Source organism: Equus przewalskii, chromosome 10 (genome assembly GCF_037783145.1).
Source record: "Equus przewalskii isolate Varuska chromosome 10, EquPr2, whole genome shotgun sequence".
NCBI classification, from domain to species: domain Eukaryota; kingdom Metazoa; phylum Chordata; class Mammalia; order Perissodactyla; family Equidae; genus Equus; species Equus przewalskii.
The window spans coordinates 24,229,312-24,257,093 of NC_091840.1; the positions used below are offsets into that span (position 1 = coordinate 24,229,312).

Consider the following 27,782-nt stretch of genomic DNA (forward strand, 5'->3'; position numbering starts at 1 on the left):
GACTGTTGTTGCAATTTGTGTCTAACAAGCTGTAGCAGAGAAGGAGGGAGTGAGGGCTGGCAGTAGTTACTTTCATAAATCATGAATTTATCAGCGTGGAAATAATGGTTCAGGACTGTGCACTGCAGCTCTCCTGCATTGTGTGTGCAGCTCAGGTTCACCACTGGAGGAAGGATTGTCTTCCGAAGAGCCAGGATCCAGCTCTTCTCCCAGTTACGGGCGTGAACCTTGTTAGGTATAATTTACCTGATGCTGCTTCCCTGCTCACAGCCTGTCTGAGGTGCCAGGTGCTGAAAGAGAAATAAAGTTTGTCAACAGGCAGATGCAGAGCCCTGGCTGGGACTCATGCCTCTTCCCTGCCCGCCTCCCCTGGGTCTCTCCTTTATATGATGCAGCAGAGCACGGCGAGGATAGAAAACCTACAGAGGCAAATCCAAAATGTCAGAAGAAGTTCATTTAAAAGGGAAAAAAAACTCCATACACAACCCTCACAAAAACCCGACAGATGCTAAGCTAATGGCATCCGCTCTGCCGATTGGTGGGGATGACTCATGAATATTAATGAGTCCAATGCTCCAAATGGTGCAGCTGTGAACCCAGCTGTGCCTGAAGCTCTCTGATCTCGAAACTTCCAGACAGGAGCCGGAGGTGGTCTGTGTCAATTCCCTACTCAGCCAAAAAAACAGCAAGCTGGGTTGGCCTTCTTGTGTTCGCTCCTTTTCTTCCTGGAGCTGGTGCTCAGCAGCGAGTTCTGCCAGCAGGGTAGGCTGCTGGGGCAGCAGGAGCCGTTCAGACACGGATGCGATTTTTCTGACTCTCGGCTTTTTAAATGATCCATTAACAGCAGTGCATACAAAAGCACCTCAGTTAATCTCAGGCCAGGCACCATCCCCTCACTGTCTTGTGCAGAGCTAAGTGTAGGCCACGGAAGGAGATGTCCTAAGAAGGGAAGAGTTATCTAATAATACGGGCCTGGAGTTACCAGAAAAACAGCAAGGATGGATTTTACTCCCCATCCAGGCAATGCCATTAGCCTCTCGTGCTTTGCTCTGTCCCTGTGTGTACTAGGGCCTGGCCACCATGGCTGATGACCTCCAGGTGGAAGATGGGAAGCTACTGGGGGAGGCGGCCTACTGGCTTTTCTGTTAGAATTTAGGTTCGAGGTAGGTTCTGTGCCTGGGTTAGTCCCCTTTCTTCTGACGGCTACGTCCATGGCCCAAGTCTAGTCCTCTCCTGTTACCCAGGAGAAGTAATCCCAAGCCCATGGGTTTCGCTTTTGTTTGGTGGAAGGAAGTATATGTGTGTGTTTATGATAAGAAATTTTGGGGAGGAGATGGGGTATTTTCTCGTAGGGAAATAGTTTCATACGCATCATTTTATTTGACCTCAGTGTCCAGTGAGGAGGGCAGGGCAAGTGTTGCACTCATTTTCGAGCTGAGGAAACTGAGCTGAGCGTGGTTTTTAAAAAGCATGTTTTTAGGTGGTGGTACAATCTGCTCATGTGAGAGGTACTTTCTAAGCTCAGTAAGACAAGAATTTTTCCTCCCCCTCCAACTTTTTTTAAAAAGCTAAAATAAACCCACTACTACTCAAGGAAAAAAATTCCCCTGCAGAGCTTTTCAGTTGTTCTCAGAAGTCAGAGCTCCTCCACAGTCCTCAGTTTGCTGACTGCTGAGGCCTTAGATCCACACAACTGAGTCCTGGGCACCTCCTGCCCTCTCTGGGAGCTTTGCTCGGGAGGTGATCATGACTTTTGAACACTCTGAGTGGACATTAAGTTAGCTCCATGTTTGTGAATTTGTTTATTGCCTCGGCTCTTGCTGAATAGTCTTAACACCCTTTGGTTGGGGAGGACAGTGCGCCGGAAGGGTGTGAGGTGGGGTTGGAGGTAGAAATGGAAACAGCCCAGCTCCTGGTCCGCCTCATGGAGGCTGTGGGGGCATTCATTCAGGGCCTGGATGGCATCTGCGGATTTATGTGTGAGACGCAGCTAAAGCCAAGCAGATAACCACTGCAGCGGAGATAGTGACTTCCTCTGTCAAGCCGGGCACTGATCCTCAGCCACCCGTGGTGGGGGGGGTGGGGGGCTCTGATAGCAGAGACTCTGCTCTGTAGCGGGCACGTCGCCTAGCTCAAGGTAACCTTTCTTTGAGTTGTGGATGAGCTTCCCCTTTCTTGTTCTCCTTACCACTGCACCTTCTTCCCTGAGGGTTTCCTAACCCGCTTTGGAAGCCCACCTCTTATCTCTTATCTCTTCCTTCCTTCCCCACTTCTGCTCTTATCTCTAAGGGAACTGCTACAAAGACCAAGTATGCATTTGGTTTACCAACAGGCCAGTCCTAGCATTTTATTAGAGAAATAACATCTTGGGGAAAACCAGTTCCACCTTAATGGCTGGAATGCATTTGGAGCTGGAAAGCTAGAAACTCAAATCTCAGGATAGAATAAACATGGACAATTTATGCTCAGAAGGATAGCAAGAGCCACACCTTTCAGGAGACAGAGTGCTGCTGACTCTGAGCACAGTGAATGATTTTACTTCCCTTCCGCTCAGGGGAGACCTGGTCCACTTCCGCACGCAAAGGAGGAAAAAAGAGGGGTACTTCCATAGCAGTGAAAGGGGCATGAATAATAAGGAGGGATGGGAGAGCTCGAGGGTGAGAATTCAGACTATCTGAAAGTGTAAGGTTTTTCTCCTGGAAGGGCAGGGACATGAGATGTGTCGGTAATCTGTGGGTTATGGGAAGCCGCCAGCCCAAATTTCTTCTCTGTGGCTGTCAAGTCCCTCCTTGCCGTCCTTCAGGCAAGCACTTCTTCCTTCATACCATCCGTTTGGAAGAGCCAGCTGGTTTGGATTCTTCCATAGGTGCTCTAGCCCTGTGTGTGTCCCCTCCCCTGGTGGCCAGGTTGGCGTGGGAAGCCAGGCCCCAGCAGCCTGACCTGAATCCCTCCAGCAGAAGGCCCAGAATAGTGAGGGCCTGAGGTGGTTTGTCGGAGGCAATGCAACCTGCCTGCTGTAAGCTACGAGACTTAGATATATTCTACCAATTAGGGCACATCTGTTCAAAACGCTGAAAGGCGGGCACTGTCTCTTTAAGAGCCATCCCACTCCTCTCCTTGAGTGATGAGGGCTGGGAGCACAAGGGAGTCAGATGCTGATTAAACAGTCCTACTGCTGAGCTCTGTTAGAAAATTACTGTAATTATGATCTAGTCCCAGCAGAGGGATGAGTTCCAATCCTGCTAATAACCCTTCCAGGTGCCTCGGATTCAGGGCCCAGGGGAGGCAGCATTGACAGGCTCTGGCTGGCACGAGGGCAGCGATGGCCCTTCTGTCTGGCCTGTGCAGGCGGCAGCAACAAAGGCAGTGGACCCTCATCCTATCCTGGCCTCCTGGGAAGGCACTGAGTTTTGGTTGTGTTTTGTTTTATAATTTTGGTTCTTGACAGAGCTCTTGGGAGTCATTTTGCATGAGAAAACTTTCCCCTAAACTAACATGAAGGACCAGGAAAATCACAGCCGCAAGATGACAATCTGTCCCGACTCTCCCCGCTTCTGTCTGGGGACTGCAGTCAGCGCTGCCCCAGCCCTGCTCAGTGCAAAGCGGAGGGAACCCGCGCAGTCCGCTGGGCTGCCGCTGTCTTCTGTGTCGTTCCTATGACCTGTGTGTCTTGCTCTGAACACACAGCGTTTCACTTGGTCCTGATCAAGAGTTTCAGGGCTCCCCTTATAGATTTCTGTCACAGAAAAGGGAAATAAGACTAGTAACCACAGAGCTCTAGGCATGAGAGACTCACTCTAAGCAGCTCTCTGAATCGGCAAGTATGGGCCTATTCATTTGGGAACATTTCTGTAGTGAAGTCTGCGGCAGTGCAGGCGAGCGGGTCTCAGAGGTGCTCGTGCTTGTGGAGCGCAGGGGCTGGCTTGCTGGTTCTTAGACCCTGAGGAATTCACGGCATTTATTCTCTCTGCCGAACCTAGTTGTAAACTTCTCCGTATCACTAAGCACAGACTTCTAGAAGGCAGGGCACTTTCTCTCTGCTTGGCCCTAAGCACACCCAAATGCCCTGACACAGTGGTTCTCGACCAGAGGTGCTTTCCCAGGGGACATTTGGCAATGTCTGGAGTCATTTTTGGTGGCCAGAACTGGGGGGAGTGGTACTAGCATCTAGTGGTAGGGACCAGTGATCTTGCTGAACAATGCCCCAGCAACATAAAATTTTCTGGCCCACAGTGTCAGTAGTGCCAGGTTGAGAAACCCTGCACTAACAGAATGAAGTAATAAGCTCCAAGTTCTGCCCCCTAAACTTCTACTGCATTACCTTGGAGATGGTGAAGAAATGATCTCAAATCTCCAGATGCCAGGCGCTATCCCAGAGGTGGAATATGTTAGTGACAGGCCTGGCAGGGTCCCCCTGGGAGGCATCGGGAAATGTAGGTGGTGCCACCTTGATGGTTCCAGGCAGAGCAATGCCAGAGTGTCTGACCGTGGGTAAAACGGAAGTGTTTGCAGCCTGTTTTCTGTTCCACGATGGGATGTGTGGGGATGAAAGGTGGCCGGCCAGCTGCTCACCATCAGGTTACGAGCGTCTACAGTGGAACCAGATGCAGTCTTTGAGGACCAGCACTAGAAGCCTCTTGGAACTCACTCCCAAAACAGGAGGTAAGGAAGTGGCATACTATTGCCCAGTGCCACAAAAATGTTTCCCTCAGTGGCACTCTGCCAGGTGGAGGGGTGGCGGGCTGTGATGGGGCCCCATGAGGGAACTGAACACACACAGCTGCTGACAGCCAGCCAGCCCCACAGGCAGCTTGATGCCAGAGACATCAGGCCTCTCTGAACAGCCTGGGCATCAGGAAAAGAAAGCCTAGTTGGCAGAGTTTGCCTAGGAACCAGGCCTGCAGGGCAGAGAGAGGACTTCATTAGAAGAGACGTTGCCAAGCGTTGCACCAGGAGAGCCAGGTACTCTCTCTCTCTGCCGCCGCCTCCTGTGGTGACTGGGCAACCCATTTGGCCTTATATTTAGAGGGACCACTCATCCCAGGGGGCTTGGCATCCTTATTAAAAACTCCCTTTTCAATCTCAAAAGTGTCTCCATCTGGAAAATAAATGATCTGTTCTCTCTATTAATTGTACCTCGGTTTCCTCTAATATGATAGTTTTTTTGGGGGGAGGGCATTATATTTGTAAAAGATTTTTGAACAAAATGGGCTATATCTTAAAATGTATCATTAATTGAATCCCAAAGAGTTGCAAAAGAATGGTCATCGATTCTTAGTAATGAAAAAACACACCATGTTTTCTAGACAGTTAGTTTTTGATAGGTTAATAGGGAGAATAACTCCCTTGAAGAAGAAAAACCTGTTTGTGTTTGTTAGTTTCAAACTCCCTACCCAATCTCTGTAAATTCTAATGGGAAATGAAATATCTGGGCAGGAGGGAAGGGTGAGGAGCAAGGGACTATGGTAATCCACAAACTAGAAAATGAGCTGGAGTCACTGGGCTGTGTCGCAGGGATAATCCTCTGTGTAGACGGCTGCTTTTCTAAAGTCAGCTCGACAGATTTTGCTGGTGCTCTGGGAATTAGCAAATCAGCGCCACTCAAGCTGCGTCCTTCTAGAGCGGCTCCTGGAGGAGAGACCTCTGGGGAGGGCTGCTTTTTAGCCAAAGATCGAAGTACCTCTGTCCCTGGCATCTGAGAATTTTGTTCTTAAGATGCAAGAAAAAAAAAGAGCATATTTTGGTTTCTTTCTTTAAATCCATCTTTCTCAGACCAGTTTTTAAAGGCAGGAGTGTCCCCCGCCTCCACACCACCACATGCGTTATCTTGCTCTTTGCATTGATACTACTGCTTTGTGATGCAAGTGACTGGCAGGAAACGTGGATTTTGAAAATGTGTCACTGGATGTGTCTAACTGCAGGAGAGCTCGAATGATTCAATAAGCAAAGCAGCAGACGGAGAATTTCAAGAGTCTTTCACTGCATTTCCTCCTCCCTCGCAGATTTTGTGTGATTTTTGTCCAAGTCACCACCTTTCAGATCCCAACTGCAAATAAGGTGATGCAACAGAGCAAGCTGAAGTGCTAAGACAGAAGTGAAGATAACGAGGTCTCAGCTCCTCCTTATGTACTGCTTAGATAAAGTATGTGTCTCAGACAGGAGGGAGGGCATCATCAGCTCCACCTTTTGACAGTGCTCTCACTTTATTTTTTTATTATTTTTTTTGAGGAGGATTAGCCCTGAGCTAACTACTGCCGATCCTCCTCTTTTTGCTGAGGAAGACTGGCCCTGAGCTAACATCTGTGCCCATCTTCCTCTACTTTATATGTGGGACGCCTACCACAGCATGGCTTTTGCCAAACGGTGCCATGTCCGCACCCAGGATCTGGACCAGCGAACCCCGGGCCACCAAGAAGCAGAACGTGTGAACTTAACCACTGCGCCACTAGGCCGGCCCCTGCTCTCACTTTAATGGAATCAAACCTTCTGGGTTTAGGGAATGAGATATAATAGGAATTCTCTTCTCTTTCCCATTTTTATTCACCAGAGGGAAACATGTAGTTGGTTTTGAATTAAATACAGATTTCCAAGAGATAACAGGCTATCGTATGGGAAAATTTAATATTGAGGTAATTGCAAAACCGTTTCTATGCTATTTTGCTATATGGATGACAGAGAAAACACCCTAGAAAAAATGTATTTTTAATGAAATGTAGCTGAAAGATTGCTTTCAGAGCATGTAATATTCTCAGATACCAGCTTGGACAATGCAGGCCAAACTGTTTGAGCTCCTGGCCAGATGATCCACTGGATGTCATAAGTTCTGTGTAAATTATTATCTATCTGGAAAAGGCAAATGCATATTTGCTTCTTAAATTTAGGATTTTAGCTTGCTTGCTTTTTTTTTTTTTTTGTATCTTAGCTTTCTTCTTTTCCCTCCTTGACATAAAACCAAGGAAGGAAGAAGCCTCCTGCCTCTAACCCTCTCCTATTTCACGTGCCAGAGCAATTACTGCCTGTTAAGAAGCCATTCTACATATAATGTGGTTAGTTAAGTGGCCTAATGCCCCGGTTATCCAGTTAGTCACAGGCAGTAAGGTGGGGATTTAGTTAGCGGAGTCAGACAGAGAAGTGGAAATCTGATTAGCCAGTTGCTTTCTGAGGCTGTTGGCTGAGAGGGCTGTTGAACTGAGTGAGGAGCAGTATTGCTGGGTGAGGTTTAGCTTCAGACAGACTGTAGGAATCTGCTGCTTCCGCAAGGTCTCTTTGAGAACTTTCCCCTAACACAGAATGCCCTTCAGCCTGGAGATAGTCTCATCAGTTTGTCAAACTTGCTTTACGTCTTCTTGCATGTAACAATGTCAGAGATTGGGGCAGGCCCTGTGGCTGAGTGGTTAAGTTCATGCACTCTGCTTCAGCTGCCTGGGGTTCACCCATTTGGATCCTGGGCACAGACCTAGCACTGCTCATCAAGCCATGCTTTGGTGGCGTCCCACATAGAGGAGCTAGAAGAACCTACAGCTAGGATATACAACGATATACTGGGGGCTTTCAGGAGGAGAAAAACCAAACAAACAAAAAAGGAAGATTGGCAAAAACAAACAAAAAAACAATCTCAAAGATAGCCAGATGGCTATGGACCAGATTTCCCATCAGTCTATTTGTTTCTATCTTTTAGGGGCAATCTCATTTCTTTTTCCACTAAGTTACAGCTCGAAGGGCCAGAGGTCTGAGTGTGGTGCCTACCCTGCAGTGGACAGAGGTGCCAAAAGACCTCTGCAGTTCGGCATGTGGTTGTGTGGCCAGGCCTGCAGGCGTACAAGGGAATATTGCACTGAGAGGATTTTGTTTTAAATGCTTGAAGCCAATGGCCATGCTATTGAGAGAGCATTGAACTGTGCAGAGTGCGGAGAAGTTACCTTGACCTCATCTTTTTTCATCCCCCTTCTGACCCTGCCCCAGATACCTACTCTTCCCCTTCTAGTACCCCCTTTTCTGGTGTCTCTCAGTCACAGAGCAGTGACACAATGGTATTCTCTCTTAGCCACCCAGCCTTCCAGACTTGGGCCCCTAGTGGTTCTCCAGGGAGGGAACAAGAAGGGAGTTTCTGTTTTCTCCCTCTGTTGAACACTTCATAACAATGCCCATTGTCCTCATCTGTAGGTTGGGGTCGGTGCAAAGGTCCCTAAAAGGGGAGCCAGTTGGTTCTGTCCGGTTCATCTGCTCAGATGCTGCCACCTAGTGGTTCCTTTTTCTTTAGCACCCTGTGTAAAGTGGAGGAGATGTTATAGACAGTTTTCTACTGCCTTTTCTCTCTCTTTTTTTTCCTCCCGGTCTTAAATTGTTCCCTTTCCTTACCTCTTTATCTATCACATACACAAAAAACTTCCTTTTTTTATTCCTGGGTCATAAAATTGGAAATGAAGGATCTTTTGTGAAACTTGGGATCCACTGACAACATCCCTGATTGTTCCCTGGCTTCTCTCTTTTGATGATGTGAAATGGGTCTCTTACTGCAAGGCTATGATATGGTTGTTATAGAGATGAGGAAGGCTACTGCCGATCCAGGACTGCTCTGAATAGGCATTTGTGGAAATAAAATTGCTATAGCTGCTCAATTGCCCGTCTTTCAAAATTTCTCACGTAGAGAGTCAGGCAATAATAATAGCCAGTCCTTATTGAGTAGTTACTATGTGCCAGGCATTGTTCCAAGTAAGTTACAAATGTTAACTCCTTTAATCTTCCTAATGACCCAGTGAGATGGCGTAGACCCCTTCTAAGGTGAGGAAATTGAGGCATGAAAGGTCAAGTAACTTGCTTTAGAGAACATATGTAGTCAACAGGGAACTGGGATTTATTCCAGGGCTGTCTGGTTCCAGAGTTAATGTTCTTAACCATTACGTTTTGCTGCCTCTTCAAGGCAAAAATACCCCGAGTGCTATGTACAGGCAGCAGGAAAAGGAAGCCGGGCTGTGTATACGCAAGCCCTCCCCAAAGCACTTCCTTGGCCCCTCTCTGGGACTTGTCCAGGACACAGAGGGGTGGTTAACTTGTAACCCAGGCCCGAAAAGGAACTCTCCAATGTGCTGACCCCAAGGACTCGCATCTAGCCCTGTCTCATTTTAGAGAGTCAGCACATAAGAAAAGAGTAACCAAGTAGGCAACCAAAGGAAGAAGCCAGCAGGCCTGGGTTCCAGAGGCGATTCTGCCCTGAGAGACAACTGTGAGTCCCTTCCCTCTCGGGGCTGCTGTTTCCTCTCCGGCTCTCCCTTCCCACTTTGGAGGCAGCGAGAATGCTCAGAACCAGTGTTTTGATACCATTACGAAAAGAAACTCAGCACCATCACACATGGCAAGGAACCAAATCGGAAGTTTATTTGTGCTTTTCAAACCAGCCGAAACAACCAGCAACCTCCTCCTCCAAAGGTTTCCTTCTCTCACACCTTCTCTGTGACAAGCCTGTGGAAAGGCAGAAGTGGATATGGGGACATGTTTGGAGATGGGGTGAGCTATGACAAGGCAGGTTTAGTAACAGGTTTGCCGTGTATGCCTCTTCCCACTTGTCTTGTTGGTGGTTTCCAGTTACAGCAAGGTGTCAGAGACTTCAGGTCTGAAGGGTCTCTTCAGTGAAGGGAGGAGTCTGGCGGGGGTGGCAGGGGTAAGGAGTGGGAGCTCTTGATGATCAGTTTCTTCATAAAGGCAGGATAGAGAGAAGGGTATGTGTCCTAAAGGAGGAAAAATACATAAATTTGTTTTTATGATTCAAAATACAGAAGTATAAAAGGGCAGAGAGTAAAAAGTGTCTCCCTCCTATCCTGTCTTACAGTCACACAGTTTCTCTCTCCTTGGAGAAAGGACTGTGTTATCATTTTCTTTCTCCTTCCAGAGATAGCTCATACATACCTAAGTAATAGGAGACTCCCTTTTTACACAAATGGAGCATATTAGGCCTACTCCCTTCGCTGCTTTTTTGGTTTGTTTACCAACGCCTCTCAGAATGTATTCCACATCAGTGCAGAGAGCTTCCTTTTCTTTTTCACTGTTGCATAGTACTCAATTCTGTGAATGTACTACAGTTATTTGGCTAGGCCTCTATTCATTTCCAGTGGTTTGCTATTACAAATGAGTAGCCTTGTGTGTGCATCATTTGCATGTGTGCAAGTGTAGCTGTAGGATAGACTCCCAGATGTGGGCAAAGAGAATGGGGAGATAAACAACTCTGCCATTAAGTAAGTGACAGAAGGAAGGAGGGTGAATTTGTTTAGATTGGATAGAAAAATTCCACCCCTCTGCTTTCACTGCCAGGAAATGGAGTCCTCATTGGGAGAGTCATGAAGTCAAATCTTGAGTGACAGGCCCGAGCTGGTGCTTTATGTTTGTACAAGTGCATCAGAGAGTAAGATCTATCCTTATGTGTAGTCCTAAATGAATCCACTCAGCTGCTGCTGCACACTAGAGTGGGCCCTGGTCTGGAAGATTCCAAGGACGGTTTATAACACTGTCACACGTGATCCTTCATTTCCAGCAGTAAAGGCTTCTCCCATTTCAGGCCGGAAGATGGAGCTAGCGATGTCATGCTACCCTTGGGTGTCCTCCATCACCACCCTAATTCTAAACAAAATCCACTCTGCGCCAGAGCAACTCCTATTGTTACCCCTACCCAAAGCAAGCACTCACTCCACTGTTTTAAAATATGATATGGTCCTTGCTCATAAAATACAAGCCACATTCTTTATTACCTGAAAGTTAGTTTGATTATGTTCCATAGGAATCCTCACACCGTGGCCAATCATACTGGAATACATGGGCATTTAGGGGAAATGGTGCCCCGGATTTGAGAGCTGGGGATAAAGAAACCCAGACCCATCCCTGTGGCAAAAATTCCTAGTTGTTCCCCAATATCCATCTCCCCTTTTTATTTATTAATGAACCCCCTTTCCACTTTTAAGCTGGACACAAGTTCTACCTAGAATAAAGCTTTCTTTGCAGCTTGGTGTGTCTGGTCAATGAAATGTAAGCAGAAGTGTGTGCAACATCTGTAAAGTATCTTTAAAAGGAGAAGGTGTGCCCATCTCCTTTCATTTTATCTTTCCTCCTGGGTAGGATACAGACATGATAGCTGGAGCTGAAGCATCCATCTTGGGCCATGGAGCAACCCTGGGAATGTTGGACACACACAGTGGAGCAAAAAGAGAGGGTACCTGGGACCTGGATACCTTGGATCATGTACTTCCAGATTTTTACAGAAGAGAAAAATTAATTTCTATGTTAATTAAATCGCTGTTATTTTGAGTTTTCTGTCACATGTAGTTGGACCTAATCATAACTGACACAGTCCCTTAATTTAGGAAAAACAATTCCAGACTCATCTTCTTTCAATGGTGAATCCTTAGCATCACTTTGGAAATGAAGAAAAGCTACTTCACTGGCAAGTCTCATCCTTCACAGAGAGACGAAGGCATGGGCAACAAATTCATTGGCAATAGTTCTGATACCTGGGCTTCATCATTCTTCCACTTCAAAGGCCGTGGTGAGATACTCCTTTGGAACAATCCCAATGAGGCTGTTCAGTTCTCCTACCCACCAGCCGTACATGTTATACTCCTGAAAAATGGAAAGAGGATGGTTTCAGTTGGAATTTGGTCATGCTTCTGTTCATCTCGTGGTGGCTGCGTGGGAGAGTCCTGGTGCGGGGTGGTGTCTTTGCTGACACTATGAGTATGACTCAACACCTCGATGGGATTGCTGAATTTAAGTCATCTGGAGGAGGAAAGAAAACTCCACTTTCATTTTGCCATTTTCCTGTCTACATTGTAAACTTAGCACATTTGATGCTGATGAACCTAAAGAGCATGTGTTTTACCAAGCAAAGTAGAATGGCTCCTCCAGAGAAAGTTGGGCACACCCGAAAATGCCAGGACACTAAAGATATCCAGGGAGTCAGGTCACAGTTTAAATCAATAATGTTTCCCAAGCATCTTGTATGTGGAAAGTGCTGCCCGGGTTCCCATGAGATATATAACGAGGAATCGGAACACTGCTTGCTCCTTGGGAGCTTACAGCAGAGAGTAATGGGCTTGGAGTCAGACAGACTGGGATCTAATCTCCGCCTGGTCCTTTAGTAGCCATGTGACCTCAGACTCTCCCAGCTTTCACTTCCTTTTCGTAAGAGTAGGGATCAGATCACCCCTCCCGTTTGTTGTGGGGATGTTGGTGATGCCGCATTAGTGAAAACAATTCAAAGTGTCTGATACAGAGTAGGTGCTCTAAACATTAGATTCCTCCCCTGGAAGAGAGGAGAGGTTGACCTGTACGTCAATAATGACAGGCAGGACATAAGAGCCACAGAGAGGGGCAAACAAGAAAGGGAGTGAGAGGGTTTAAAAGAAGGGGTGGTCACAGGGTTGAGAATGAAACTCCTTGAATACAGAAGAGCTTCTCAAAAGCACAGCAGATGTTGAACATTATGAGAGTATTCCTGAAAGCACCAGAAAACGTTTTCCTCTGGAGGAAGTAAAATTTAGAAATACATGGGAAATACGATATATTCCAATTCAACTGGATTTGGGGTACCACGAAGCTAACCGTCTGCTTTTTGCACACCTGCCTGTTGAGTTCTACTAGGAAAAAAAAACAAAAAAAAAAACGGGCTGGGCCTGTGGCCAAGTGGTTGGGTTTGCGTTCTCTGCTGTGGCGGCCCAGGGTTTCGCCGGTTCATATCCTGGGTGTGGCATGGCACTGCTGGACAAGCCATGGTGAGGCGGCGTCCCACATGCCACAACCAGAAGGACCCTCAACTAAAAATATACAACTATGTACTGGGGGTCTTTGGGGAGAAAAAGGAAAAATCTATTTTTTTTTTTTTTAAGATTGGCACCTGAGCTAACAACTTTTGCCAATCTTCTTCTTTTTTTCTTCCTGCTTTGTCTCCCCAGATCCCCCCAGTACATAGTTGTATATTTTAGTTGTGGGTCCTTCTGGTTGTGGCATGTGGGACACCACCTCAACATAGCCTTGTGAGCGATGCCATGTCTGTGCCCAGAATCCAAACCAGCGAAATCCTGGGCCGCCAAAGCAGAGTGTGCGAACTTAACCACTCAGCCACCGGGCTGGCCCCAAAAATAAAATAGAGAAAAAAATAACCCCCCCCCCCAAAAAAAAACCGAGGTTGGTGACACAATAAAATTCCGGGCCAAATGGTTATCTTTTTGTTTCTTTTTGATAGCCTATCTCTCCTCCTCCAACTCTGCCTCCCTCCTCCCTCTCAGCAGATGACCTCTTTTCTATCTTCAAAGAGAAAATAGAGGCCATCAGATCTGTCACCCTTCAGCCACCAAAAAAGGAACTTACCTGTATTGACAACCATCCTTCTTACCCATTAAAGTGGAGGAGACGTCCCTCCCCTGGTTTAAGGCCATCCCTCACAGCGTGTACTTGGGTTTAAGACTGTCCCTCATAACAGGCACTTGGAACCCTTCTGCTTGCTTGCTTTCTTAGAGACAAGGTTCTGTAGAGTCCGACCTCCACAGAAGGGCTCACATAATGTAAATGGCTCCTTCCAGCAGCGATGAAAGGTGTTCAAGTTTCTTCGTCTTTGAAGACAGTTATTAGTCTCCACCGCATGTCTACTTCCCATTTCTACTAGTGCCTGCCGACTGCCAATTCACAAACTTACTGAAAGAGTTTATGTCACTACTGCCCCCACACCTTGCTTTCTATTCACTCTTCAAGCCGCTCTAATCAGGCTTCTGCCTCCATCACTCCGCTTACACTTTCTCTCCATGGTCTCCTATAGTCTCCTTATTGCTCAGATTCTGTAGGTACTTCTCAGTCCTTAACTTGTTTTCTTAGCAGTGCTGGCACTATGCACCCTTCTTGAGGCATTTTCTTCTTAGTTTCTCTGATAATTCTCTCTCTTGGATTCCCTCCTACCTCTGTGGTTGCTTCTTGTCATTCTCCTTTGCAAGCTCATCTTCCTCTATACCTCCTTTAAATGTAGTTGTTTTCCAGGGTTCTGTCCCAGCCGCCGCCACCTTCTTTTTTTTTTTTTGAGGAAGATTAGCCTTGAGCTAACTACTGCCAGTCCCCCTCTTTTTTGCTGAGGAAGCCTGGCCCTGAGCTAACATCTGTGCCCATCTCCCTTTACACTATATGTGGGACGCCTACCACAGCATGGCATGCCAAGCGGTGCCATGTCTGCACCCAGGATTCGAACCGGCGAACCCCGGGCTGCCGAGAAGCGGAACATGTGAACTTAACTGCTGCACCACTGGGCCAGCTCCCCAGCCTTCTTCTTGATGCACTTTCCTTGAGCAGTCTTATACACCTCTGCGGTCTAGCCACCATGTCTGTGTAAACGACTCACGACCATAGCTCCAGCCCAGATCTGAGTGTTGGCCCCAGTACCCAAGTGCGTGTCCATCAAGCTGCTCAAACTCAGTGTATCCTAAATTTAACCCTTCATCCTACCTCTATCTCCATTCCCTCTCCCAAACTATCTTTACCTCTTGTGTTCTCTATCTCAGTGAATGGTACCACTATGCACTCAGTTACTCAAGCCACAAACCCGAGTTGTTCCCAATTTCACTCTCCTCTTCCCATCAGTCCTTGAGTTCTGTCTATTCTCTTTCCAAAATATTATCAGAACTATCCGCTTCTCTTCATTCCCACTGCCAATACCCCAGAGTCATGTCACTGTCATCTTTCATGAGGACTACGGAAACTACCTCCAAATTGGTTTCTGTACCTCCAATTTTGTTCCCCTCCAATCTGTTCTTCATTCTGCAGCCAGAATCTTTCAAAATGCACATTGACAACATCACTGCTCTGCTTGAAGCCTTTAAGCGGGTGCTCACTGCCTGCTGTCCACTTCTTAACACGGTGGACAAAGCCTTGCATGAGCTGGTCCCGCTCACTGCCCAGCATTGCCATTCAGCCCCTAAATCTAGTGGACCCTTGGTAAAAGAGAACTTAGCTCGGCTGCTCCCATGGGCCACAGGCTCTCTCACCTTGGCGCCTTTCCTCTGCCTGTTTAGCCTCTACTTCCCTCCTCCTTTTCATGTGGTTCACTCCTAAGCAGCCTTCAGGTCTGAATTCCTGAGTCTCTCCAGACTCTAGAAGCCTCTTCTTGCCACCCTCTGACAGTGTCCCAGCTATGTACTCTGCCCTGTGCTTGCCGGGAAATGAACTCATTGCACTGCCTTGTATCTGTCTGCCTTTGTCTCAGTGCCAATCGCTAGGTGGAAAGTTCCCTGAGAGCTGGGACCTTGTTGGTTTTGTTTGCTGTTGTATTACCAGCACTCAGCATGGTACCTGGCACAGAGTGGGGCCAAAAAAATACTTGTTAAATGAGTTTATGAAAACATGGAGAGAACAGTGGGGATTTATACTCTCAGTTGAGCAGATTTAGTTACAACTAACTCCAAGATATTCCCTTGGTGATTGAACTAGTTGTGGCAGGAAGAGAGCAACTGCCTTTGGAGACAGTTTCCCCAAATGGCTGCCTAAATACCAAGAGAGCCTCCACGGCCATAAGAACGGAGACTACTGAGTTGATCCTAAAAGGAACAGGGAATTACCTTTTAAAAATCAGTCTTAAATAAATGAATGTGTCCACCACCTGTCCCTCACTGTCTTCACCACACCTTCTCATTCCCTCCCTCCCCGTGGGCAACTTCCCTCAAAGTCTGCACTGCCTTATGGGAAATTACCCAGAATTCCTTAGCCTATGCTTGTCGGGACATTTCACAGCTCCTCTTGGTACAAGTTATGTTCCCATCCATTTTCCAATACTGAAGTTAGGGCAGTTTCTGCCTTACATTTTCTTGGAGCGTTGCCTTGTATTAGGACATGGCCAGGACGGCCACGTCTACAGGGCCTCACTGTGAAGGGAACACATATTCTGTCTTCCTTTCTCACCATAATTCATAAAAACTCTGGCTTTAGTTCTGCTATCTCATGAGCAGAGGGTGCGCACAATGTTGTCTCACAGTCTTTTGATCAAAGTCAACTTGCCTAACTGTGTGAAGTGTGGTCTTCTACCTGCCAGATGCTGTCATCTTCATCACTGAGGGGCTCAATTAGGGCATTCTCTCCCTAGGGGCCTGACTCACCTTCAAGACTCCTGCCTGACTCACTCTTGGCAGCATGCCCCTTTAGCCGTGAAGCCAGGAGTGGGGACTGAGCCTTGGGAAGGCCGTCTCTGCTGACTCGAAGAGGGTGCAAACAGGAAGCAGATGAGGCCAGCAGGACACCTGCAAAGTCCGGGCTCCCAGTCAGTGTGCTCTTGCTGGAGGGGAATGCTGACCCTGCCGACCACAGATGTAGTAACTCTCACAGTGGTGAGAACTGAAATGAGTGAAATCAACTCTCTGCCCTTCAAAACAAAAGAGCAGGCAGAAGTGTAAGGAGGATGGCACAGTCTCAGAGACCATATGTATCCTGCTGTGGGAGCCTAGGAGCTTAATCAAAGCACCTACAGGTCTTGCGATCTGACTGTCTTCTCCAGATTTCATCCCTTGGCTGGATACCCGAAAAGGGCTGCAGGGCTGAGATGTTTAAAGCATGAATGGAAAATTTCTAGCCTTCTCTTCCACTACCACCCCCCATGCATTGCTCCAGCCCAGTCTGAACACCACGAGGTATTTTAAAATAATTTCTACTTTGATGAATTGCTGGGGAGTCCACAATTGCTCATAATCAAAGGGAGAAAAATGCAAATGAGATCCGGCCGAGAACTATCACCAGCAAACGTTTATTTCACTGCACAGTGCCAAAAAGAATTAAAACAACATTAAACTCACAGCAATCATGTTTAAGCCCTCGTTTCCAAGTGCCAAATTGCACCACTCTGGATCATACAGATGTTCGTTAATTATGCTAATTTTTATTAAACTATTAAAATGGAGAGAGTACTGGCTCAGCCAGGCAGACCCCAGCTCTGAATGAACTCTGCTCTTGTCTAGAGGTGCTAATTTACTGCATTTTTATTAAGTTGCTGATTCTTGGATTTTAGTTTTGGGATGGCAGAGAGAACTGAATTCACGGGATCATTTTCAATAAAGTTGACTTCTTTTTGCCCAGATGTTTGGAAAGATCAGAAAAATGCCGAGACACTCCCAGGAGACCTGAAATCCTCACTGGGAAGTGTTTCTACCTTCGGGGCGGGGCTACATACCTACAAGTGATAATGTCAGGGAATCAGAATTATACAGGCTCTCCACTCTGTAACGCTATAGCCGCTGTGTATAGTAGAGCTAAGATGTTAATTAGACGTTAATATACGTTAATTAATTGAAGATGCTTTAGATAAGAATATAAAAAGCTGTTTTAAAAAACTCAAACCCTTCACATCAGTGCTTGCTTCTTGCCACAAAGTCTTTTAAGAGGCCTTTCACTTGAAAATAGTACAACATGTGGTTTGTTCTCATCATAAATATTTCTAGGCTTTATTAAACATCTGTTTCCCTCAACATCAACCCTGACCCACCTCCTTGAACCCCCTAAATGAAGGAGTCTTAAAAATGAAGGTTGACTATTTGGACTCCATTATCTGGTTGCAGAAGCTATTGGCCTGGTTGAGCAGAGCATTGACTGAACCTGAAACAGACACAGCACTCACCATCAGCAACAATCAAAAGTGTTTATGGGGGATTGCACACTGCTATAAAAGGATTTATGCTGCTAATCTCCATCAACAAGGAAAAAAAAACCCTACCAAACCTGCCATAAAAAGAACAGCAAATTCTATAAACAAAAAGCAGTATGGCCACCAACCACGGGCACGTCGCACAGCTTGACTCTGCCTCCAGTGGTTTCCTATTGCTGTTTATGGTTTCAAGACTATCATGGACCTCCTCAGTGCTCCTCCTGTCACAGGGCCCTGAGTCCCTGTGTGGTGCTGCAAATACCCTGTCAGTAGGTGTCAGGGGATATCAGGGGGAAAACCAGCAGGCGCCTATCATAAGCCTTAAAAGAGATTAAATACCCCTACTCCATGATTGCTACATTTTAATTTCTCTCCTCCCTGCTGGTTCCTATTTGTATAAGCTCTTCCATGGCTCCCCTGGAGTAGCACAGACATGACCTGGAATGACCACCCTGTCTTGGGATGAGAATTCAATTTCTAGGCTCAGTGAATCTTAGGCTGTTCCAACAAAAGGAAGTCACCATCCTCTAGGGCACAGATTCTTAAACTGGGGTCTGTGAACCCCTGGCCTGTGTGTGGATGGCTGTGAAGCGATCTTTGAACTCCTTGAAATTGGTGTAAAATTTTGTGTGCATGTGTACATGTGTCTTGTCCCTGGGGTGAGGCCCAGACCTTTCAACAGATTCTCAAAGGGTTTGTGAACCCTCTAGAGTTTCCAAACCAGCACTCTAGGGGGAAAATACAATAATCTTTATGGCCTGGATCTGCACTTTGGCCCAGTGTGGCCATCTCCACCTCCACTCTCCTTTGAAAATACAGCGAAAGGAAATCAAGACTCCTTGTTCTTGCCGTGCTGGGTTTCCTAGGTTTCCGCCCCCAGCTGCAGTCCGCTCCCTCTTCAAAGTCTGACCAAGCTTGCTCACGCCTTCCAAGGCGCCATCTCTTTACCTGTGACTTAAAAGTTAAGGTGTCTTCTCGTAGCTTCCATTTAAATCCACATGATGGCTTTTGGAGCCAGCTGCTTGACACTGTTGGTTCCCCTGAGAATGTTCCTAACAGAAATGTCCTCTTTTCACATTGAATTGGGCTTCGGTAAGCCTCTGCGGAACAAGATTCCTGGGAAGCGTCTCATACTTTTGTTCTTTTAACCATCAAAGTTGACTCTATCAGTGCTTGTAAACAAGAGAATTCCTCTTCAAGAGAGCAATCCATCAATCCCTAACGTGAAAGATCAATGAATGCTTGATATATGTGTGGGAAAGGCCAATCAATCACAGAATTATTGGTTTATGATTGCTTATTTCTCCTATTAGTGCTTGTGCATCATACATTCTCATTAGTAAAGATGGGAAATTTGAATTCCTAAGCAGCGTAGATTGTAATATTCCAGGGTCAGCCAAAGACATCACATTTGTACCCTGGATTGGTCCACAATTTCTCTACTCCTAAAACCCAACTTTGGAAATTTAATGCTTTCTGAGGATATTATAAATTATTAAATAAATTGAGGGTTCTAACTCAGTACCCTCCCAACTGATGAGAAAAACAAGGCTGGGAACAGGAATTGCTCACCACAGACTAACAGGTGCCCGTTTTTTAGCACAAATGACTTTATGAAGAGATTTTGTAGAAGGAGATAGGAAGTGGCCATTTGGGTGGCCGGCAGATTAGTGGTGTTGGAACCTAAGAAAAGATCCAAGCTCAGCGCTTGGCTGAAACCTTGGGTAGCTTGGTGACCTCTCCAGGCTGTTTTACGCCATGTTTTAAGTTCTTGGCAATCGTTTTCTCTTTTTCCGATTATTCAGAGTTTTGGTCTATGAATCATAATAAAAATGAATCATTAAATTTGCCTCAATTGAACCAGTTTTATTTATTGTTACATTTCAGGGAATTTGCTAACCTGCAGATTGATGGGCCTGGATCCAGGCTGAGGGAAGCTGAGTGAGTGTAAGAAAGAGAACACAGAAAGGCTGGGTGGTCAGCGAATGCACTTGGGGGTCACACAGCGACAACTCTCCAGAGCTCAGCCTCCAGCTGAGAGTTGGGTGTTCTGAGAAGAGGCAAGTGTCAGCTGGCTGGAGGGGCTGAGAGCCCGTGAGTGCAAGGGAATATTCAGCCTCAAGTCTGAATATTATATCCTGAACTGGGTGTGAGTTGAGAATGATCAAGTCAAGGCGAGGGAGGTGTGTAGGACCTGTGCACAAACAGGATATTGTTGGTGATGGAAGTGTGTGTAAGACACAGAGTGTGCATGACAGAAAATTCACACGCTTTGAAGGCAGGAGGGAAAGTGGAACAGGGCTATAAGGAAAGAGAAACAGAAAGAAACATGCAACTTGAACTTTGCCTAAAGAAGGGAGAAAGGATAAAGGGAAGGTAAACATTTTGCAGATGGGAGAAAACAAGGTGCCAAGTGCAGAATTCAGAAACAATAGAGACAGCACCATTTCGGAGCTGATAGAATTGTGATACCATGTGAAACCAGCGTATTAATATGTATTCCATAAACTGTGCAGCTCGCAGCTCTGCACCGCTCTGTTTTGCTCTGACCGCAGTACCAGCCTCAGGCACCACAACACAATTTGGAAACAATGTGACGGAAATGTTTAATCTGCTCGGCCCATCTGTGCTGCGTATTTCTCCAGATCTCCCTGAGAGAGGCGCCTTGAATCTCCACATTGCCTTTAATATTCTCCTAAATCACCTCCCCACTGCACTTCAAGCGCCATTGCTACAATATCACAGGTTCATCTAAAGTGCAATGGGGAGGGGGGTCGGGGGGAGGTGCAGGCCGGGATATTTTTTATTTTAAAATAATTTCCAGAGATCGTCTTTTCTGCTTTCTTTAAAAAAAGAAGAAAAGTTATTCTACTGTTGCCGTAAGGTTATTGAGGCTGTTTGGTGCAAAACAGGGTAGGATAGAGTGGAATCATTCTCCGAAGAATTATTTTTATTAATCTCGATTTCCTCAATTGGACATGGAAGGGCTGAGCAGATGCTGGTTTTCTCTTCCCTCTCTTTCTTGCACCTTGCTAGGGTGATGCGTTTGTTTGGGGCTGGTACCTCCCTGCTTTACACTGTCTGCACTGGTTACTTCCTTGACCCTGCCCTGTTCCAAACAAAGCCATCAAAGAAGGAGCAGGACAGGTATACATTTAGTTCCTGGTCAACATGCCCTCATCAGAAAGGGACATTGTCTATATTATTAATTTTAGCTTACGATCTTAGATTTTTCTCTCGTTAAGTACAGACGTTGAACATCAGATTTCTGCTGCCTTTCCCCTACTTGATTTTGCCAGATTCAATGACTTGGGGCTAGAATGTAGGAAGCTGGGGTAGGTTAAGGAGGAAGAAGGGTTGACAAGTCACCATGTTCCAGACCTTAGACAAATGGAAGAGAGTTGCACATCACCAAGAAAATTAGGATTCCTTTTGCTTTGTGAATTAAAGAAATGAATAATTTAGTCCTCAAGATTGTTCCGGCGAGGGAAAGGCAACGTCCCAGTTGCGAAGCCCTACAGCCTGTCGGTGTGTTACATCATCTGCACACATAGGCGTTTCCATGACAACCGCTTATAGCTTCATTTCCTGGATCCCTCTAGGGGGTGTCACAGCCAGATCCACCTGCTTTTCACCCTACCCTCGGTGGGGTCATGGTAAGGTCGCCAGAATAAATGAACGCGGGTACTAATGATCTGTTTACTGCTGTTTATGCTCTGTGTGTGTCAGGGGCACGCACATTTAGAGAGCTCATTATGGTTGCAATTAGAATGCACCATCGCTAGATATTTAACTCCTTTTTCTTTTAAATTAGCATTTTAATAACATTCTTTGAGCAGAGAAACAAAATGACCATTTTTCACGGACAAACTTCTAGCTGTAGGTGCAACTTTAATGGCAAAGTTGTGAAGGGGAAAGAAGGGAGAAAAAAAGGCCATTTTTACTACTTTCACCCTCCTCCTTACCAAAAGGATATTTTTATTTGCTTTCTAACACACTCAATTTCCTAAATTTGTTTTGAATCCAATTATTTTGGGTGGTTTAAAGTACTGCGCTCTTGTTGGACGGAAATTAGCAGCGATTGAAATTAACTTTCTATGTGACCTGTGAAGGGGCTAAAATAATTACAAGTGTGTGTAAGAAACCCTCTCTCCAAAAGACCCTTGCTGTAGGATCGGTCTGTGATCTGATGATACTATTATCAGAATATATTTATACAGTAACTGCAAGGGCTATTTTCTTTAAAAAGGTGATTGCAATTATGGTTTCTGTTTTATAACTCTTAGGATTATCTTATAGAGGATAAATGATGGCAAAAACCTGTCATTATAGACAGGATAAATAGGAAGCAGAAAGAATGAAAATAATAAAACGGCATCATTTGCCATTTAAAAATGGCAAGATCTTAGAGCATCAAAAAGCAGGAGAGACAGAAAAGGAAAGATACAACATAGAGATCCGCTCAGTCAGAATGTTCCACAAGGCACTGCTTTTTAGGAATCAGCCAACACCTTTGCTTAGGTGTTTATAGATGCTGTGTTTGTGGAAAGTACAGTGAAAAATAACAATTTGAATGTTTCGATTATCTTTCCCAGTCCGTTCCATTTTCATTATTTATTTCCTATAAATCGGGACCTTGCTGAACATAATTCTGCAGACAAGGAGGTGGATGGGACAGCCAATGTGAACGAGGAGATAGATGGTGGGTGCGTGTAAGATAGATGCTAGGCGTTTATGAAAAGGATCAGCATGTCTGCATGTGAACATCCACAAAGTCGAGCAAGCAAGCATATAAAGTCTAACGGGTATTTATAGGTGGAAAAAAAGGTGCAAGGAAGATCGTGTGGGAACAAGCACACTGAGCATGAAAAGGGTTTGCTTTTTTCCTACCCTCTTGGAATCCACGTCCAAGTTCCACTAAGATGTCCCATGCTTTACTGTGGCTCCTGTGAAACCTTGCAAGCCTTTCCATGACAACAGACGGGGATTTCACAGCCAGAAGACTCAGGAGGTCAATAGTTGAAAAGCAAGAGTTGGAAAGAGAGATCTTTATCGACATCAAAACAATCCCACTAAAAAACCTCTGAACGATAGAAGGAGGAAAAAATTTAAAGTGCAGCAGGAAAAAAAAAAGGCTTTATAAAAATGCAGGTTTAAAATGTTGACGCTTTTGTATCAGCCTAGTTGCACCTTAGAATCTACCATTTCATAAATAAAACACGGATGGCATAGACTATAATTTGGCGATAGCTACCCCAGGACATATCTAGATGCACTTCTGTTATTTTAATTAAATACTGCATTATGGTTTGTGACAACTACATAGCTACAGCGTAAATGAATTCAGAATTAAAGTGTTACTTAGGCATCCAGTAATTTTTGTTTCATTCCTCAGTTTTACAAAGCAAATAGCTATAAAATCAAGATGTTTGTTCATTTACAGATGGAGCAGGATTGTTGTCGCTGTTTTTTTTCTCCTTAATCCTCATGCACGAAAAGAAGACAGAGCTCAGAGTCTGGCTCCCAACACTCTTAGCTTATGAGCCACATCACAAAGAAAAACACATCCTCTTGACTATAATGTGAAATGCTGAATATTAATTGCTGGTATTATGCTTATCTTTCTAGCCGGGTTCTGTCTTTTAACAATTATTCTGATAGGCTGCCGTCTCGCGCTGCCAGGAAATTTTTCTCCTTCGTTTAGCAGTTAGAAACCTATTTTATTTTATTAAAAAACATCTTAAAGTTCACAATGCTCCTTGAAAGTTTTTAGTATCTGGACTCTTCCCAAATACAGAATATTAGTGGCAACAGAGAAACTGCCAAAGCTCTTTGCTAAAAAGACGATGCACATTTTTCCATTTAAAAGAAAAAAATATTTTTCATTCTAGCAATATTAATATTTCCTTAATGAAACTGGAGAGGGTATTACAATTTGACATAATCAATTGGTTAGTTTAAATGTCACTTCACTAGCAAATCATTAGAGAGGTTCAGAATATTCTCATCTAAGAGGCACAGATTTTCACTCAAAATTAATATGGTAGAGTAAAAGGATTTTTGTTCAAATCTAGATTTGAACAAAATCCAGAGGATTTAATTGTATCTTTAATGTGTCATATGTCAAGATGAAAGTTTTTGAATAGCAAGTTTTCTGAAACCATTGTCTATTATTTCTAGTTTGAGAATCAATACAATCCTTTTATTAACCTTAAATATTACCACATGACTGGCAATGTCTGCCAATTCTAGCTTTTCTGTGTTCTAACCAATTACCCCAAGCCCCCGATAACTAATCCTATGAACTGCGTAGAAGTTACTGCCCTGTATGTTTGCAATGAGGTTATAATTTGCTTCAATATTTCGCTCGTTTGGTTGGAGAGCTGGACGCATACACTACCAAGAAACACTGGCAGACAGAGGTTGGGGGAGGCTGAGTTCCTTTCGAGAAAATAATTACACAGAAACAAAGCTTTTGTGACTCCTTTCAAATAAAGCATCTCACCAAAATGTCATGCAGCCTCTTTGGCAGATTAGTGAGGAGTTTATTACTAAATCTCTGTCTAATAAACGTGCAGTTGACTCTGGAGGAGCTGCCTGTTATAATACTGGCAGTGGGAAATGGAGGGAATGTCACAGTTAAAGACACAAATTTTCCCCGTAATATATTCGAATGGAAACCTCTGAATCCAATACTACATGGGCATATCTAATAAATTCACAATATTTCAGTCTCAACAGCCTTCACCGGTTCGTTTTAAAGATTTATGTGGTAAAAAATTACTCAGTGATGAATATGGTTTATTCTGTGCAGTATTGGAGGTATAAGGAATTAAACTACCGTCTTTAACAGTGAATTTATTATTACCTCTGTCAAAAGACGAAGCCTTTAACAGCATTTGTTATAAATTCACTGCAAAATAAATGGCTGGAATTTTTTACACTGGAGTTTGTAAAGCATCGGGTGATTCTGAGCATTAACCTAACCCTGCCACGGCTTATACAGTTCTAGGTAAACATTTCTGTCTGGGCCTCGTAGTTAATTATCTGATCTGGGACTTTCCACCTGACTGACAGGGGTGTGTGTGTGTGTGTGTGTGTGTGTGTGTGTGTGTGTAGAAAGTGAACAGACCTGTCTGGGACAACAGTTTAGGAGTAAGGAGATTAAAGTGGAAAATGCCAATTTTATTCTCTTTTTAAAAAATGGGTTTTGTAATAAATGGCCAGGCTTTGGAGGATAAGGCTGATATGCAGTCGGGCCTCTTGTTAGCAGGTTTACATGCACGCATATGCATGCACACACACACAAACACCCTCTCCTTTTTGTCCTCTCTTGGAATGGTGTCCCCTCATTTATAAAAATTACCTGGAAGGAATGAGGCTGCCAGGGTTTGTTCTAGACGATTGGTTCCTGTCTGGGGGAAAGGAATGGCCTCTACTGAATTTGACCGGTGTATGACCGTTGCCTTCCAGCTGACCCCAAATCCCATTCCTAGCCTCCTAACTCTATAGCCTCCCATAGGGGTTATTAATGGGAGAAAACACCATCATCATCATCATCTTCGTCATCACAGCACAGTGCTGACCTGCTTGTTAACATGAGATGGGGTGGTGGGGACAGCTTCTGCTTCTCTTTTGTATCATCATAAATAAGAAAAGATATTTTCCAGTGGTATCCCCCTCACCCGCCCCCTTGGGTTAGGTCAGAGGTGAATAACAGCTCTCTGACAGGCATTGATCAGTTTCATCACACTGTTTGGGCAGCCTGTGCCCCAGGCCTATATTCTCCCCACTTACTGCCCCCAAATTACCTCTCAAATAACCCGGCCCATCCCCCACCGGGCCAAGCAGAGGGTATGGTGCCTGAGGAAGTCCTAAATGGACACTAGATGTCACCAAACACCTCCTTTCCCTCAGAGCCTTGAAATTAAAAAAAAAAAAAAAAATCCTTCATTTAAAGCAATTGAAGGAATTAACTTATCTGTTTTTATGAGGGTTGTTGTCACATTCAACTAAGCACACTTAAAAGAGGAAGTATTGCTGCCTTCAGATAATTTTTACAACATACAAATCTCTTTGGGGAGCATGGGGTCAAGGGAGGGGAAAGGTCTGCGCTCTTTAAGTAGTCCTTCGAGGGAGTAGATGGGGAACACTGGGCTTTAAAAATCCCTCTGTAACAGACGTGCTGTTATGCTAACACGGTCCAGGTGTGCTGGGAACAGCCCACCGCATTCAGATAACTAGGAGCTGGGTTTGCAGCCAGGATCTAGGCTGAGTTTAAGTAGCTACATCCCGGTGCTGGGAGCTAAATGTCACTCAGGGTGACAAAGTCGGTCTCTCTTGTCTATATAAGGCCCATGGCCACCTGACAGCATCATGTGTTCGATGTTAACTTGACCTTGCCTGTAAGGCTCCCTGTTTCCACATCGACTGCACCAGCAGAGAGGACAACCGAAGCATGGTGTGTTTGGGCCACGGGAATGTCTTCCACCCCAGCGAAGCCACCATGTGAGTATAAACCTTATGTGGGCCCAACTTAATGCTCCAAGGCTGATTTCCATGGGCAGAAGTAGCTGGACAAAACTTCGGGGAGGCTAAGGCCAACTCATGAGGCACACAACACAAGCCCAAGAGATGGAGCCTACTGACTCGGTTTACCTTACTTGGAGGACCTCCTGCAGGGACCACTTCTCCTTCCTAGTCAATTAAGAACGAGTTTTTCCTTCTTTCTCTCTTTAATTTGCCCTTATCTGCTGGTCAGCTCGTGTTACCACTATCAATTACTTCCGGAACAGGAGGCGTAATTTTTAAGTGGGCGTTTATTTGAGTTATCTCGCAGAGTACAACAAGCACCTTTATTGTTTAGAGAGAAGGTTCCCTAGTGAGAGACCTCGGAGCCACGAAGACAGAGTCACCTCTCTGAAAGCTGGGACTTGGGACTTGTCTTATCCAAAAAGAGGCTTCTTACTTCCCATTCTCCCACTTATAACAAATGCCCATAGCAGTGGGTGCACAGAAGGGCCTCAGGATCCTGAGATAAAAGGAACGAATCCAGGGCCCGGTGCTGGTGCACGGAGGGTGATTCAGCACCTGCCCTGTCATGCCTGCTGCCCAGGCTGAATGGATTTTTGGAGTACACCTGTTATTGAACCCCTGCCAAGTACTGATGGCCACTAACCCCCAAATCACTTTTCCCCGCTGTTGATGTTTGGAATGTCAGACAGGACTGAGCAGCAGCCGGCGTGTATTTCAAACACAGCAGATGGATTTTTATATTAGCTCCTATTTCATGTTCAGGCAGAGCGACCGCCACAGTAAAACCTCAGCCTCAATGCTGCCGAGTTTGCTTCTGTGAGATTAATTCTGTGAAATTAATTGGGACAAGATTGAAAAGGAAATTAAAATGCAGCTGAGTGAACAGGCCTTTCAAACACCTTTTTCCTGCTCTATTCAAACTTGAATTCTGCGGCGGTCACAGGCATCGTGGGAAGTAATTTACGAGAGGCAGGCTCTCAGGAGCCATCGGTTACGTATGAGGGGACCTGCACAAGCACCACAATCTGGAGCCACTGAAGGGCGCTAAACACCCCGCTGTGGCCTGAGCTGCGGCCCTGTACCAGGAGGAAGTGGAGCTCGGTCCCTGCACTAGAAAAGGCTGTTCAGAAATATCTGGGCCCGAAAGGAACGCGGGAACATCCGCTGGATGCACAGAGCTGCTTCGTTATTAAAATCTCCTTTTAATATATTTTGAGGCCCAAACTGGAACTCAGTGAATTAAGTGGGCGTGAAGCTGCAGGGGGCCTGGGAGTGTATGGGAATGCATGTGTTAGGGGAGGCCAGCAGGAGTCCTGCTGACAGTGCCATTGGTTACCGTTTCAGAGCCTGGAAACATGGCTCTGGCCCCTCCTCTGACGAGAAGTTTGAACAATCCATCAGTTTTGTCACTGACGAAATCTCTCAGGCCAGGAAAGGCACGGTGGATTTGCATGTAGGCCTCCTCTTTGCTGGATGGTTTTCATTTCCAGGTGAGAACCTTTTGTGCTTTTGAGCATCTCAGGAAAAGTTCTTGGCAGGACAGGCTACCTTTTTTCTGTCTCAATTCACCAAGAATTTATTGAACTCCTAGAATGTTCAA

At 45.4% G+C, this 27,782-nt stretch overlaps 1 protein-coding gene across 3 annotated transcripts in view; it reads right to left on the reverse strand.

Moving 5' to 3' along the window:
- Positions 1–9,354: 9,354 nt before the first annotated feature.
- SKAP1 (src kinase associated phosphoprotein 1) overlaps positions 9,355–27,782 on the reverse strand; it is a 255,673-nt gene continuing 237,245 nt past the window's right edge. For 2 of the 3 annotated variants that reach the window (XM_008530765.2, XM_070560568.1), the window contains 2 exons: positions 11,496–11,604; positions 9,355–9,725 (listed from right to left, as the gene is read on the reverse strand). In XM_008530765.2, the coding sequence (XP_008528987.1) occupies positions 11,506–11,604 (99 nt within the window). In that variant the 3' untranslated portion in view covers positions 9,355–9,725; positions 11,496–11,505. Of the gene's footprint in view, positions 9,726–11,495; positions 11,605–15,996; positions 16,376–27,782 lie in introns of those variants that run through there. The other variant, XM_070560567.1, reaches the window with a different exon arrangement.